Source organism: Danio rerio, chromosome 19, assembly GCF_049306965.1.
Source record: "Danio rerio strain Tuebingen ecotype United States chromosome 19, GRCz12tu, whole genome shotgun sequence".
Classification (NCBI taxonomy): Eukaryota; Metazoa; Chordata; class Actinopteri; order Cypriniformes; family Danionidae; genus Danio; species Danio rerio.
The window spans coordinates 37,906,549-37,923,473 of record NC_133194.1 but is presented as its reverse complement, the minus strand read 5'-3'; the positions used below and the strand labels follow the sequence as shown (position 1 = coordinate 37,923,473).

Here is a 16,925-nt window from a genome sequence, read left to right as displayed (position 1 = left end):
GAGTATGTTAACCCTAAAATAAAGTTAACTGAGTGTATAGAAACTGATTTGACTTGCCCCGCTTTTGCAATTCTGAAACCATCATGTTAGGGTTAAGAGTTTCAACTCGACCAACTTTTTGAAATGGGCCCCAGTACTCTGTGTGCAAGGTTGGGAAAAAGAAAAAAAAAAAAAATATATATATATATATATATATATATATATATATATATATATATATATATATATATATATATAGACAGCTACAAATGTATTCAAATTGCTATATATCAGGAGTAAGATTAATTAGTCTAGTTTAAACTTCATTCTCCATTCTGCTTGTCACAGAAAGGATTTTGGTCTTAAACAAAACAACAACTGCATACATATGACAATCACACAATAACAACACTCAGCAAGACAGCAACATTTGTTAAAAATTTAAAAAACAAATTAGCCCCGTACATATTACTGCACATCATTCTTGAAAACCACCCTATTCACTTTAAACAGCGACCTGATTTAAGACAACAGTTGCAATTGGAATAAATGACTTTTTTTTTTTTTTTTCTTTCTTTCTTTCCTTTGGGCTTTAGGAATTTTAAACCTAAGTCCTGAGGGTAGCATTTCAAAATCTGAGTGAAGGGGATGTGTATTATCTTTTTTTTTTAAATGCAGTTTTTTTTTCCATAAAAGAGTCAAATAGAATCTGCAGTGAATGTTGTTTGTGACCAGTTACCTTATTTGCCTGATTGAATATTTGCAATAATTTATTCTTCTGTTTAAGTGTTGCGTTACCAAACCATGAAACAATATTATATGTGAGAACACTCTCTATTAATGATCTATATGCCATATTTAAAGTCTGTATACTAAAATTAAAACTTGGGGAGGAGACTGTGGCGCTGACTTATAAACAGCCTTTTTATAAGAGAGAGAGAGAGAATTAATATATTAATATATTTCTATATATATTAACATTAATATATATAGAAAATAAAATGGAGGATAATACTCATCCCTGAGGTACCCCTATATTTAAAACAGAGCAGTCAGACATACATGATTACCACAGCAGGGCTTGAAATTAACCTTTTTGCTTGGTAGCACCGGTGCTCCTAACTTTAAAAATGTATGTGCATCAGCCAAAATTGTCGCACCCACCAATTATGAGCACCGTTACTACAAGTTACAAGTACAAACATATTTATTGCATTTGAAATCAACACTTATCAAACTAACAAGCAATATATATATATATATATATATATATATATATATATATATATATATGCGCGCAAGCGTAAGAAAAATATGTCTCAACAAAATCTCGTTATCACAAGAAAATACATTTTTATAACATAGCTGACCAAAAGATACACTGAGCGCTCACCGGCCCTGCACACACTGCTTGAATGAATCTGTTAATGATATAACTGATATTGCTATTGTCTGATATTGCACTGATGCTTTTGACATGTAACGTTTCTGTATCTTATTATATGCATATGTCATGTTGATAGCAATACAGGTATTTTTAGGAGTATCGATGTTAGTTTTCTCTGTTCAAGCCGTTTGTGATGGTGTACGTGGTGTTAAATTTGACAAATAGCTGCCCCTTGCACGGCGGACAGCATCTGGCGATTATACGAAGGATTAAACAGAAGCTCTCTTGCTAGATGTGGCAAACTGTTAATGTTACCTGAAATGTCCATCCCACAGACTTTTCATAGCGGACTTGAAGCCAATGGAAGTCTTTTATCCACTCTTCGAAAAGTGTAGATGGTGGATTAACATTCAGCACATGATCACTAGTAAGATGTGTCAATATTTATAACTTTAGATGCCATGGTTTCTAAAACAAAATCTGTCAGTGTTATCTTCATTCTCGTCTTCAGCGCTTTACAATTTTTCATGGTAATAGCTCTCCCTGTCATCCCAAGCAAGAAGGCACTGACTGAGTGATTGACAGCTGATATTAACCAATCAGTCGCGTTCAGTGCTAGAGCAGTGGTGGGCCAATAAGAAGAGCGCGAAGGCGGGGCAAGCATTACGGACTTGGCTTTGTTTACTGCAGCAAGTTGACATGACAACTGTTATAAACCATTCCTGAGCACTGCGTTTCAAGTGCAGGCAAAGAGCTTAGAGATTCATTCTGCGTGAATGCCTCCCGAATCCGCACATGTGGTGAACATTTTCCAGTAAAAACTGGTCGCACACAACAATTTTAAGCACTCGCAGAAATGCTCCCAAATATATTTCGAGGTCGCATAGATAAAATTTTGGGCGCATATGCAACTAAAATGGTCGCAATTTCAAACCCTGCACAGACATGTTGTAGTTTGTTTTAAAAAATTCTCTCATCCATACAATCAACCAACTGCTCACTCCTAAATTATGAAGATGTTCTAAAAGAAGATTGGGTTGAACAGTATTAAAAGCAGCTGAAAAATCCATAAAGAGTATTATAACATATGTATTTGCCTATCTAGATGATGTTGAACATTTTCAAGAGTAAGTGAGGCATCCACAGTGCTCCAGTTGGCCCTATACACAAACTGCAAGGGATTCCCTACACACTATGCGTTACATACATTTACAAAGAACAGATGTGAGCTTGCTTGGACGGAAATCATTTAACAATTTTGCATTTTGAAGCACAATTTTGAAGATATTTTAGGTTCTGGAATAACTATTGAATTATTCCAGACTAATGGTACAATGACCATTGTCTAAAAATATTTCCATTGTCTAGAAATATTTTAATATGCCAATTATATTAAATGTTAAAAGAGGGCTTAATAAAATTGCATTGTCAAGCCAACTATTTTAAAAATACAATCGTATGTGTTGCAATTTAAAATAAATGTTGTCTATTTTAACATATTTCATGTATTTTGCTTTCTGAATGGTCACATGAGCTTTCAGAAAATACTCTTAGTAAAATAAATGTTAAAAGAGAAAAAAAAAAATTTCAACCCCCGCCTTTGTTTTCCTTTATGCATTTGATCATTTCCCATAACCTACAGAGAGTTATTTGGAAATAATAATAATAAGTAAGGAAAGGTGTTTGGAACGAAGCAATATCTTTACTTCCTTAAAGAGAAAGTACAGAGCAGTCACGGTAGGGTGGTTACAGTAAACATACAATAAGTAAAATATAGCTATAGCTAACTGTAACTGGAACCAGTACATTAGGAGCAAAAAAAAGGTTCTGCTCTTCAATATAGTGCATCTTACTCATATTTTTGTTTGGATATTGTTCACTCACAGTTAACAAAGAGAAAAAGGAAAGATCAAGGTTTGATGGGAAACAAGGGACTGAATAAGAAGCATTTAAGAAGAAAGAGAAAAGCTGTCTGCAGGTCAGCAGGAGCACAGAGGCCCAGACAGCTGCACAGACACAGATCTGCCAGCCAGTCCGTTTCCATTATCTGTCATTCTCGCCCACACACCCTTTCTCCTCAACATTGCCAAGCGCCAATCTTCACACACGATCAGATCTTGGAATATTCAAAGAGGAATTAAAAAGCAGACAGAGATAACTATATAGAACTGCTGATAATTAATGTCGTCCTAAGCTGTGTTTTAGTGATGCAATTGGTTTTACCAGAAAACCACCATACTCCCTCAGGACGATATTAGACTTGTGCGTCATTTCAGCGAACCGATACATCACCCTAAACTCCCCTCTATCTTCTCCACTCCTCCACTTCTTATGGATCTCATCTTTCCAGCTTCACTTTATGTATCTTAAACTCCAAAGACTATCCTCTCCTGCTTTTTCTCTCCTCTCAGCTCTTTCTCACTAGTTGTGTGGTTATCAGGGAGGAGACCAGATCTCTGTGGCATTTTGCCCAAAAACAGTTAATATGAACAGTTTGTTCTCCCACAATGCTTAGCTCCACAGGCAAGTTCTGCAAACTGTGAAACATCTCAAGTTCTCGAGCTGTTTCACATTACGAATGTTTTCTCTGCTGCTTTGAAATGTGAAGACATATCAGCAAAATCCAACTTGATGTTTGTTTGTTTTCTGTTCCTCTGTGGCTGCAGGACTGGCCCTTTGATGATGGAGCTTCGCCCCCCACTCGGATTGTAGACGATTGGTTAAACCTGCTGAAGACTAAGTTCCGAGAGGAGCCAGGATGCTGCATTGCCGTTCACTGTGTTGCAGGGTTGGGCCGGTGAGTCCTCAATGTGCTTCTTGAAACTATTTTTAAATAAGAGAAACTGGGTTTAGTTCATCCCTCATTATCTTGATTGATAAGACATACATGTCTTGCATTGATATGCTCTAATGATTACTAATGCTGCATTTATTTGTTAATAGAGTTGCAATTTAAAGAGGTTTTCTAATTGAGCATTTTTCATGAATTTTCAAGTGGTGCTCGCTGCAGAGCCATTTGGGGGAGCTCTTGAGCTTGAGCTCCACCTTTTTTGCACTTCTTCTACGAGTGATGTCACTGGGGGTAGGGTTAGGGGTGGGGTTGGTGTACGCATTAAAACAGCTTACAGGAGGCAGAGCGAGAGCTCATGCTCCCCCTCGCTGGAGCTCAGCTCTGCTCAAATGGCTCTGCAGCGAGCACCCTCTCTGAATTTTGCTGTCTGAGCTTTCTAGATAATCGCACGATTTTTCAGAAAATATGCTAATTATATTACATGTTAAAAGAGGACTAGTAAAGTTTTTTTTTTCATAATACCCTGAATAAACGATCTCACATCAGATGTTTACATACTCTACATGACAAAATAATAACTAAACGTATAAAAATGATCCCAAAGAAGTGCCCTTCTCCATAAAATACTTATTTCCCATATTTCCCAGAATACAGTTACAATTTACCACAGTCATCTAATTTAAAAAATGTAGACCCCATGCACAGTGTTGCATTCTTGAGCATCTTTAATGTTCGACCTTTTTTTTTTCTTTTTTTGAGTCCATTAGTTGTCCTGTCGCCTATCTAAGTTTTAGGAACAAGAAATAATAACTTGACTTCTAATTGATCATTTAGTATCAGAAATGTTTTATATGAAAGGCAAAGGTCTCCAGATTACGATTATTTTATTTTAATACAATTCAATTCACCTTGATTTGTAAATTAAAAGTAAATTAAAACAGTGTCAGTTCAGTTTTCAGAGTTGAAGAACACTGAAGAACAAATCCATTTACCAAAATAAAATAATCATGTCTTGTTTTTTTTTTATGATTTACACTAAAGTCTGACTTTGCTTAGACAAAAGTCTTGTCACCTAACAGAAAAAATGTACAGTATAGAATATACTAATAAAGTCATTTGGAATGGCAAAAAGCGTTCTTGCAGGACTTCCAGAGTCCATCAAGATTCTTTAGATTCATCTTCAATGGCTCCTCCTTCATCTTACCCCAGACATGCTCAATAATGTTCATATCTGGTGACTGGGCTGGCCAATCCTGGAGCACTTTGACCTTCTTTCCTTTCAGGAACTTTAATGTAGAGTTTGCCCTCTCCTGTGTTTTTATCAAGACATTGGAAATGCAAATTTCCATCAACTCTGCAGATCTTTCACACACCCCAATACTGAATGTATTCCCCTAAACCATGATGATTCCTTCACCAAACTTGACTCATTTATGTGAGAATCTTGGCTCCATGAGGGTTTCAATAGGTCCTCTGCAGTATTTGTGATAATTGAGATGCAGTTCAGCAGATGATTCATCTGAAAAATCTACCTTCTGACACTTTCCCAAACAATCAGCTAGAAGTGAAGATATTATTTGCTGCTCTTATAACTACGATCGACGACAAAACTTTTGTTAGGTAGTGTAGATCAGGGGTTCCCAAACTTCTCAGCCCACAACCCTCTAAATAACAATGTCAGTGACTCTTGATCCCCAATATCCTCTGAGGTGGTTATAAATACAAAAATCTTGCATGCAATGGAACACACACACACACACACCAATAGACCCAAGTTTATTCTCTGTTGAATTTTTTTTAAATGTCTGTCAGTGCTGAAAGTTTAACCTGGTGTTATAAAATCAATCTGCTTCATCTGATGCTATTGCTGTGTCTTTCATATAATGTAACTACCTCAAGGGTCGCAATCCAATAGAACTAGTAACTATAAGCTACTATAGTAACTAAATACAGTAGTATATAGTAACTATAAACAACTTTTTTTTTCTTTTCAGTAGGTTATGGATAAAACATGGTAATTCTTATGGTTTAATAAAAATAAATAGATTTTTGGAAATAACCAGGCGACAGGTGATTAGTTGCTCAAGCAGCATGAGTAGTCAAAAATATGTAGGCGTGTAACGAGTGCATGTGAGAACCACTTGTGTTCTCTACAAACGCTTTTGCAAATTTAGCACTCAGCCTTTCTCACCTCTATATAAACCTGCTGACACAAACACACACAACACTAACCAGGCTCAACTTGAGAAGGTAAGCGTCTGTGACTTGCAAGTGTAACCAACATTGTGGGCAGTACAGTGCACTCTGTACTCTCGCATTCATTTCCCTGAGCTCAGTTTACCAAAGTTCCTTTAGGGGCAGACAGCAGCACCATTTAAAACGAGCCTGTGGTCGTGCCGCTTTCCAAGTGTAAAAGTGTTTTTTTTTGTTGTTGTTTGTTCAGCATTTTTTTTTGGGATGGGTGTGTGTGTGTGTGTGTGTGAGAACTCTACAGACTGCAGTCTCAGCTCCTGACCTCTTTGCGTACACATGCGGCTCAAAATATAGTTTCTCTGTTGAACACAAGCACACTTGTTGTTAATGAGCTCCAGAAGATGGTACACTATACTTTGATCATTGTTGATGCAGGTGCAAAATTTATGACCTGAAAATGAAATTCTTCTTGGTCATCGAGTTTTCATTAAATCAGTTTTGTCTATTTTTCACAGAGCACCTGTGCTGGTGGCTTTAGCCTTACTCGAGTGTGGAATGAAGTATGAAGAAGCAGTGATGTACATACGACAGTAAGTGTCTATATATACACACACACACACACATATATATATATATATATATATATATATATATATATATATATATATATATATATATATATATATATATATATATATATAAAGCCTTTTCTTGTTCTGAATATAAACTTGTTGCTAGGACATGCAGTTCACAAATGTTGCTGCATCTCATTGTCCTTACTTATCCACCTTAAGCCTGATTTATACTTCTGCGTCAAGTGACCGGTGTAATCCACGGCACAGGCAACGCGCGTGGCGGTGCATTTATACTTCTGCGCGCTGTCTCTGTCGGTCTGCATTAACACTTCCGAAACGCTAGTGGGCAGTGAGGTGTAAATGTTCCTCTGTGTCGAGTTTCTTCTCTGCTTTTTTGCTTCTCCTGAACACTTCCGGGATGTACAAGTGGCTCAAATTCGCTCATTTTGAGGCAGGAACCGGCGTACGTGCAACAACTTTAACTATGAGGTAAACACAAAACAAAACTTTCCATCCGGAGCTCCTTCATGGGACTCCACACTTGTAAACAATCGCTCGCGCCATTCGTGCGGCTCTCGGTCCCGCCCAGACTCGTCAGCGCTACCAAGCTGACCAATCACAGAGCTTACGCTACGCGTCATTGCGACGTGTAGTTATATTTTTTGAGAGGTGCACATCAGTGACTGCGATGGCCTCGGCGAAGGGCTATGCGCCAGCGCCGTAACATACGCCGACGTTTGACGCAGAAGTATAAATCAGCCTTTATTCTTTGCATACAAGCGAATTGAGCCATTTGAATCTTTTTGGCTCGACTTCCGGTCTCATTCACTTCCATTCACTTTTAGAGGTTAAAACAGCTTGTTTTGCTGCTTGATGTTGGAAACTAACATTTTCTTATTATATTATTTTGCTTTGTCTTTATAGTCATGGACACACTTGTTTGTAGAGCAAATTGTTTGACCGCTTTTTGCCGTTTATTATTCCTAGTAATTTCTCTCATAGGCAACTGAATCGGAAGTTCTAAAACAATCACAAAGACGAGCGCACTTCCGCTTTCAAGAATAAGCTCAATAATATGTCCTAAAATTATGAACTTTCCTTTTTTCTTTTTTTTTAAGAAGGAAAATGTATACATTTTTTAAGAAGGAAAATGTGACATACAGCCTGCCTCAGCACTTCCTGTGAACTGTCTTTTCATTATACAATTGCCACGTTTAAGGTCTGATTTCTTTAACAATCTGCGATCTTGAAGTGGGTCTCAAACCGAACAAGAAGCACTGCATGAAATTGGATTTTTTTTTCCTGCCATATTTTATATTATGACTGTTTATTTTACCCTAATATTTTCAATAGAGTTTCTGCACTTTCCTGCTAATCCTGACAGCGCTGGTGGTTCATCTCGTTTTACACTTGAACAACTAAATGAATGGTTACGTTTATTTAACTGAGGGTGCACTCACACTTTGCAATCCGAACCTTGCCCAGATGCATTTCCCAGTTTCTTTCACAAGTGTGAGGGTTCAGAATCGGGCTCAGGCATAGATTATTTGGCTGCCCCTGGCCCGGTTGGAAGAGGTCTGCCAGAGCGTGGTTCAATTAGACTTCCATTTAGTGTGAGTGCAAAGCGTGGCTTTGACCGAAACTGAAGATGCAACGTCAATTTTAAGGAACTGCTTCTTATGAATTATTAATCATTCTTACTTTTCAATGAACACAAACTGTTGTAGTTTATTAAAGAACCAAACCCCTTGCTGCACGTCAGCTAGATCTTCAGCAAGCCTCTCAATACCTGCAGCACAAGGGCTTTTGTTAAAATTTATGAGCGTCAAAACTCCATCGGTAGGTAAAGATGCGGTGTGAGTGCAGGCTGTCAGGAGAGCGGATGGGGACAATCGCGCTTCAGCATGGTTCAAGGCAACCATGCCTAGTTAGAGTATGCCCTGAATGTATTGTAATTACATTACAACACCGATGCTGTAAAAGGAACCATATGAAATTGAAAATAGTCACATTAAGCTTTCACCGGAGGTTTATCATTGGCTGCCTCAGTGCGCACTGTCTGATTAGAATTTTAGCAGTTGATGAGGTACACGCTCTGAACGTTGTAATCACACTGCTGTGATCGGACACTTTAGGGACCAGCCAAAGCTGATCACACAGGTGTGATCGTATGCTAAAAGGGTTAAATTGAAAACTCATACATGCATGTTTAAATGGGGTCTAAAATATTTTGAGGTTGTCCAACTTTTACCACCTTGAGAGGTAGTTGAAAATGCAAAACTGATGCTTGCTTTCTGAACATCAGATTAAAACGGTAACGCATCTTGGCTGACCACATTAATACCTGGTTTAAACAGCCACGTGCTCTTAGCAAATTAAGTGTGACCCGTCCAGACTAAAAACCAGGGCAAAAAATTGTGTACTCCAACTTAAAACTGTACTGATGTGAACACTATTTCTGTCTCTTGTTTTTTCAGGAAGCGACGTGGAGCCTTCAACGCCAAACAGCTCATGTACCTTGAAAAATACCGACCCAAGATGCGTCTGAGGTTCAAGGAGGCCAACGGTCACAACTGCTGTATCCAGTAGTGCGTCATTCTGTCAGTCATACAAAACAGCAGTGGGATGTTCAACCAGGGTATATAGGGGAGCAAAAGCTGTGGGTTGTAATTGTGGTGATTAATATCAAACGAATCATGGCTAATCGATCACAGAATAATGAAGCTGATCTATGGATTCACCAGCAGTATCAAAGAGAAGGGTCAAAGCACACAGACGAGCCCACAAACCTGGTCGCTTAACCAGTGTTACCAGTCACGGGCTAGAATATACTAACGTTCCCCTGATTTCCCAAATTTCCAATCATGGGACGACTTTATTTCGGGTTATTTCAGAATGAGTACTTTGAATCGTGATCAAAAGATTTACAATTGTTAAATGCTGTCATTTGTTGATTTATTACTGCTTTTTTTATTCTGAAGACATTGTTGGGCATGTTTTCTTTTATCGTTTTTTTTTTTATTATTATTATTATTTCAACAAACAATAGCCAATTTTGTTACATAAACAAACTATAAAGTAGACATACGATATTTTTGCACAATACAACATTTTTGAGAAGTTCCCCTTTGATGCAGCAATCACTTTTTTTAATTTAGGGTTAGCCTGGGTTTGAAATATGCCAGCTGTATTTATTCACTATAATTAGCGCGTCTTGTCAGGAGTTCGGGTGGGGTTCGTTCTTTTCTTTCGTGGAGCCATGTATTTTTCAGTCCTTTTCTTAATCTCTGGGGAGTGCAATATTCAGTCCAGATTAGAAAAGCCTTCACCCTTAGGACCGTCCTACATCCAGATTCAAACACAGGAGGATTCTCGGCTTGTCTTCTTCGGTACTCGCTTTCAATTGCTGCTCTTTGCTGGCTGGTCAGTAAGAAGCTTTTATCTGTTGAGCCCACAGACACACTGAAGGAAGTAAGAAGCAGGAAAACCGGCCAGCGCTGGCTTTATTTTTATTTTAATCCACCTTTTCTTTATCATCATTGTGCCCATTTTGAAAGCATCCCCACTTCATCTTGGTTTTAAGACAAATAAATGAATTGAAATTGATCCATTGTGTGTTCCTTCCTGTAATGTGTAAGCTATTTAGAGTTCTCGGTGGATGAGTCATTATGGGATGACTGATTTTACGGCCACCTTCGAGATAACATCTCAAATTACAGAGGGAGATTCTGTGAGAAGTCATTTGAGAAAATAGCTCCTGCGACAGAAAAGGAAATCAATCTATCAGAAAATGAAAATTGAACATGGGACAAAAAGATGGATCTGTCCAGGGACTTTGGAACTTTTAATGACCACAGTGGGTCAGTCGGTTTGAAAGTTAGCGCTTACTGACAGTATAGTGTCCCTTTCTTTTTTACTGGGGCGTTAGGACTCACACAGACCACAGGTTGAGCGCCCTCTGCTAGCCTTACTAACTTCTAGTTTTCCTATGTGGCCTCCCATCCAGGTACAGGCGAGGCTCAGCCCTGCATCATAATATCAAGTAGTTTCTTAAATATCAACTAGTTTAATTAGTAAAAAAGTTCTATTTATTAAATGAAAAGAATTGGCAATGATCCATTAATTCGTTTTCCTTCAGCTTTCTCCCTTCTCAGGTGTCACCACAGTGGAATAAACTGCCAGCTTATCCAGCACATGTTTTATGCAGCTGATGGCCTTCCAGCTGCAAACAAGTACTGGGAAACACCCATACACTCACATTCACAAACATACACTACTGGCAGTTTGGCCTATTCAGTTTACCTAGAGTGCATGTCTTTGGACTATGGGGGAAACTGGAGGAAACGCACAAATGTACATGGGGAGAACATGCTAACTCCATACAGAAATGCCAACTGACTCAGCTGGGGCTTAAACTAGTGACCTGACCTTTATGCTGTGAGGTGACAGTATAACTGCTGAGCCACTGTGCTGCCCTATTACAAACATTTTTTATTTTTATATTAATTTTACTGTTGCTGTATGGAGTAATGAAAAAACTAATTGTATGCTCAATAATACCCGATTTTAATGAGATATTTTACTTCGCTAATATTTCTTTGATGTATACATTTTCTTATAGGAGTAAAGAAATAACAATGTATTATAACTAAACATTTTACCAAACTGACAATACGAATGGTTTGTAAGTCTGTTATTTAAAAAAAAAAATTTCAGTGAAAAAAAAAAAAACGAGAAAAGAAAACTTGTAATTTTAACTTTGTAATTTAATTTAGTTATTATATTAATTACAAATTATGAAATACTTCACAGTATCAGGCCCATAGCCAGCTTGGTGTAAGAGATTTTTTGCAGTTATTCTCATAATTTTCTATTAAATTATGTGGTTTGAATACTGCATTTGTGACATTTTTAAAGCACAAATTTTTGCTGGATTAGCATGTCGGATGGTGATCATAACCACACTTTTTGAAGCAACAAAAATATTTCCTACATTTTTGTCAAAGGGCTTACTATTCTACCACAAAGTGTTTATTTACAAATGTGCATTACAACTGTTATTACAGTTTATGTAATGTAATGACATAAGACTTTTGAAGGGCACGTATAATGAATATCAACATTTGTAAGCTGTTTGGACAGATCTGTGTGAAGGTATTGTGTCCACAGTCATATTGGAGTGACAGAAACTCAAGACAGCAAAATAGGCAGATTCTAGAGGCTATAATAAATGATCTGATTAGTATTTTGAGCTGAAACTTCACAGACACATTCTGGAGACACCAAAGGCTTATCTTACATCTTGTAAAAGGAGTAATATAGGTGCCCTTTAAATGACAAATTTTAAATAAAGAAACATGGAAAAAAATCCTCGTTTTAAAAATACAAATTATTATTATCCATCATTTATAAAAAAAACTATTAGGAATCTGTTTAAAACTTATTTTAAATGAAAAACAGTAATACAGGCAAATAACAACCTGACCAGCTCTTTTCCTCAGTCAATTGGTCTTAAAGCCTTTTATTTGTTATTTTCACAATTTATTAAGCCATACTGTCCAAAATGGGACAAATGAGCTCATATAGCAGCCAAATTCTGGACTTTGTTAGTAAGGGTTTTTTTTTTACAGGGACAAATTTAACCAATGAGCAAGATAGGCAACCTCTAAGGGCCCCATGCAGGAAATCTGAGTGCTCCCAAATAAATACTTATTATTTATTATATACTTAATTATACATAACATCATTTTCCATCATATTTTGTGTGATGTGTCAAAAAAATTAAAAGTTTAATGTTTATAAAGGTATCCCCACTCTCAATCATAAAGAAATCCAGCAGTCAAATTAAGATTTAGTTTTAAAAAAACGAAATATTTTATTTATACTTTTTAGTTTTTAATTAATGAATTTAAGAAAACAAATCATTCAAAAAGTTTTACAAGATGTTTTACATCTTGTTATTTTCCATTAAGACAAATTGTAGAAAAGAAGTGATTTGAGTGATATTAGAGAAAAAACAGCAAAATAAATCAATACAAAAATAAATTAAAGTAGAAAAGGTGTATTTTAGAACTTTTGGGCCTTATGGCTGGAATAACTTGGGACCCCAAATCACTAACTCCGTCCCTGGGTTTACCGGGTAGCGACAGTGACAGATGGCTGGTTAGAAAGTATTTACAGCCATTGGTAGGCATTGTAAAATGGCAGTTACAGAGAACGATCAAGAAGATTACGGTTTTCCTGTGTTCATTTAAAGGCATCATGACTCACTTGCATCCACGAGGCTTTCTTTTCCTCTGTCCAGAAAGGTCCTGACCGGTCAATGACTCATGTACAGCTCATCTGATGTGGCGTTTCTATCAGCAGGAGTGGAAGTGCAGATGACGAAACTCGTGAAATATTTAATTCAGTCACATGATGGAAATCCACAGGAAGTTGGGAAATGACCCATTTATTTCCATCTCTGCACCTGCTGGCATAATCCACGGGAGTCTGAAACATGAAGAGTCGGATGTATGACACAATGTTATCGTTTCATTAGGTTGACTCATAATAATGCATAATCTAATTAGATTTGAAACTGTTGACTTGTAGTAAAGAAGATTTTCCAGATTGTACAAGACTGCTCTTTGTTTGTTGGCAGTGCCATCTGCTGGATAGTCGTCTCCCTGAAGGATTTTGAATTGTAGGATTTTCGAGTAACACTGGTTCTCAAAGTGGGGGTCGCGGGACAATTTGGGGGGTCATTTGGTAATTTAATAAAAAAACAAACAGAATTATCTTATTTTATCCATAACCTACAAAAGATAGAATAAAAATATTCATCTTTATTTCCATAGCACTTTCAATTTAGATTGTGTCAAAGCAGCTTAACATAGAAGGTCTAGTAAATTGAAACTGTGTCAGTCCAGTTTCCAGAGTTGAAGTTCAGTTCAGTTTAGTTAAGTGTGGTTTAATATTCACTGCAGAAAGTATTTACTAGTTAGATTAAAAAAACAACAACAACATGTACATAAAAAGCCATCAGCCTTTCAATTATTTTTTTCTTTTGGATTGCGACTCCTGGTATGTTTACATTAAGGCAAGGCATGTTTATTTCTGTAGCACATTTCATACACAGTGGCAATTGAAAGTTCTTTACATAAACGCCAATAAAAGACACAAGTATAAATAAAATAGAAACAAATAATATAAAAACAGATGAAAACGGTTTAAAGACAGTTTTACCATATTTCAAAACACCAGGTTTATCATATTTTACTCTGGGATTTCCTCATTCTAGTGATAACCCCATTTAGTTTTTCAGCATCTCAGTGGCGGACTGGGACTAAAAATCAGCCCTGGCACTGTAGCCACACCGGCCCACATTACCACACCGACACAGCCACACCCAAGGACACGCACATTCACTACTTATAATGGTGTACAGATGGTAAAATTATATAAGCAGTACCTTATTTAAGAGATATTTAAACATTTAATGTATGTGACTGGAACAAAAGCAACCCAATTATATGTAATCATGTCATTCATTTTCTTTTTGGCTTAGTCCCTTTATTAATCTGGGAATCAGCAACTTATCCAACATATGTTTTAAACAGCGGATGCCCTCAAAGCTGCAACCCATTATACTGGGTTACCCAATTCACAATTGGCCTACCCAATTCAGAAGGAAACCAAGAAGAAAATCCATGTGAACATGCAAACTCCACACAGAAACACCAACTGACCCAGATGAGGCTCAAACCAGCAACTTTCTTGCTCTGAGGCGACAGCACTGCCTACTGCGCCATCACACTGACCCCTTTCGAGACTAGTTCAGTAAATTGTATGTATTTGGCAATGTATGACTTGACTGCATTTCCCCTTTTTTTTTTGCACTTACTGTTTGTTTGACATTCTTGCCAGATTTTGATTACATCTGAGTAGCCTCAGATTGGGTCGGCCCATCTCGAAACCAGCCGGTTGTTGCCAATTGGGCCAATGCTTAACATTTATTATTCTTACTATTATCACCATCATCATCATAATATTCACATTTCGCACAAGATAAAAGCTGCCTACATTTAAAAAACAATACATATGAAAAAATAAATAAATAAAATAGGTGACCGGCCCACATTTAAAAAATGGTCCGGCCCTTCTGGCATTTGCCAGAATTGCCAGATGGCCAGTCCGCCCCTGCAGCATCTACACTCTCAGAAATAAAGGTACGCTAGCTGTCACTGGAGTGGTACCTTTTCAAAAGGTACACATTTGTACTTAAAGGATCCATATTGTCACCTCAAAAGCATATATTAGTACCTACAAAACAATGATGAATATAAAAGCATAATATAAATCATTTGTTTTATGCGCTTTGCCAGTAGGCCTACTGGGTTGCAGCTGGAAGGGCATCCGCTGTGTAAAACATATGCTGAATTGGTTGGCGATGTATTCCTCTGTGGTGACCCTTATGAATAAAGAGGTTAAGCTAAAGGAAAATAAATGTTTTTTGCAAAAACACATTATTTTATTGCCTTGTATAATGTAGCTCAGTGGTTCTCAAATGTTTTTCATCAAGTACCACCTCTGAAAAAAATTGTCTTTGCAAGTACCACCATAATGAGCAGTTTTGAAATACAGTAGCGTATTAGGTCTAGTAAAGCAGCTTAAGCTCTGTACAGTTCAAAAAAGAAATAACTCCTGGTTTATTAGCACCTGGAAATGTTGCCTGGACCTCATAAATATAGGCTTTATGTCATCATATTCATATATAAATCATTTTTGATAATTTCTTTAAATATATGTAGCATTGTACATATTACATATTTGATTCATACACGTACCACTAGAAGGAAGCCTGCGTACCACTAGTGGTACACGTACCACAGTTTGAGAACCACTGATATAGCTGATTATGGTATAGACAACATAAACTGCATGAAGTCTGAAAAGAAATTGTTACAAATAAGGAAAAAATGTTTTATCAGGCTATACTTTTTACTTTTAGCCTGACGTCAGCTATACTAATAGTTAACTAAAGTGAAATTTAGCTTTTGTTGCTTGAAATAAAATAGATGCTAGCTAATACAATATATACAGTACAATATACTCTCTAAATCTTGTCGCCATTGCAGTTGTAAGAGCAACAAATAAGAACTTGACTTCTAGTCGATCATTTGGAAAAGTAGCAGAAGGTAGGTTTTTCAGATTAATCATCTGTTGAACTGCATCCAAATCATCACAAATACTGCAGAAGACCTATCGGAACACGCAGGGACCCCAGAAGTCAACAGAGAGATCTGCAGAGTGGATGGTAACATCAACAGCCTGAGATATCAAGACATTTATGCTGCCCATTCCATTACAAACCACAAAAGAGGGCAAATTCTTCAGCAGGACAGTCAGTCAGTCAAGTTTGGTGAAGGAAAAATCATGATTTAGGGTTACATTCAGTGTGGGGCATCCGCAGAGCCTGAGGTGTCAAGACATTTGAGCTGCCCATTACATTACAAACCATAGGAGAGGGCAAATTATTCAGCTGGATAGCGCTCCTCATACTTCAGCCTCCACATTAAAGTTCCTGAAAGCAAAGACGGTCAAGGTGCTCCAGGATTGGCCAGCCCAGTCACCAGACATGAACATTATTGAGCATGTCTGGGGTAAGATGGAGGAGGCATTGAAGCTGAATCTAAAGAATCTTGATGAACTCTGGGAGTCCTGCAGAAACGCTTTCTTTGTCATTCCAGATGACTTTATTAGAAAGTTATTCGAGTCATTGCAGAGATGTATGAATGCAGTCATCCAAGCTCATGGGAGTCATACACAATATTCATTCTTTTCTGACTGCACCATGACTTTATATTCTATACTGAACATTATTTCTGTGATAAGACTGTAACTGTACCAGACCAAACTGGTAACAAAGATTACTTAACCCCTGTCCACTGTTCAAATGTACCCTTTTGTTATGTTCAGGATGGAAACATCCACTGAATTAAACTGCTGGAAATGCATC

General features: G+C 37.3%; 1 protein-coding gene across 2 annotated transcripts in view; it reads left to right on the top strand.

Moving 5' to 3' along the window:
* The window catches only part of ptp4a2b (protein tyrosine phosphatase 4A2b), a 33,953-nt gene extending 23,422 nt beyond the window's left edge, over positions 1 to 10,531 (top strand). For both annotated transcript variants that reach the window (NM_001270540.1, NM_001024098.2), the window contains 3 exons: positions 4,033 to 4,163; positions 6,866 to 6,940; positions 9,403 to 10,531. In NM_001270540.1, the coding sequence (NP_001257469.1) occupies positions 4,033 to 4,163; positions 6,866 to 6,940; positions 9,403 to 9,514 (318 nt within the window). In that variant the 3' untranslated portion in view covers positions 9,515 to 10,531. The remainder of the gene's footprint in view (positions 1 to 4,032; positions 4,164 to 6,865; positions 6,941 to 9,402) is intronic.
* Positions 10,532 to 16,925: the final 6,394 nt, after the last annotated feature.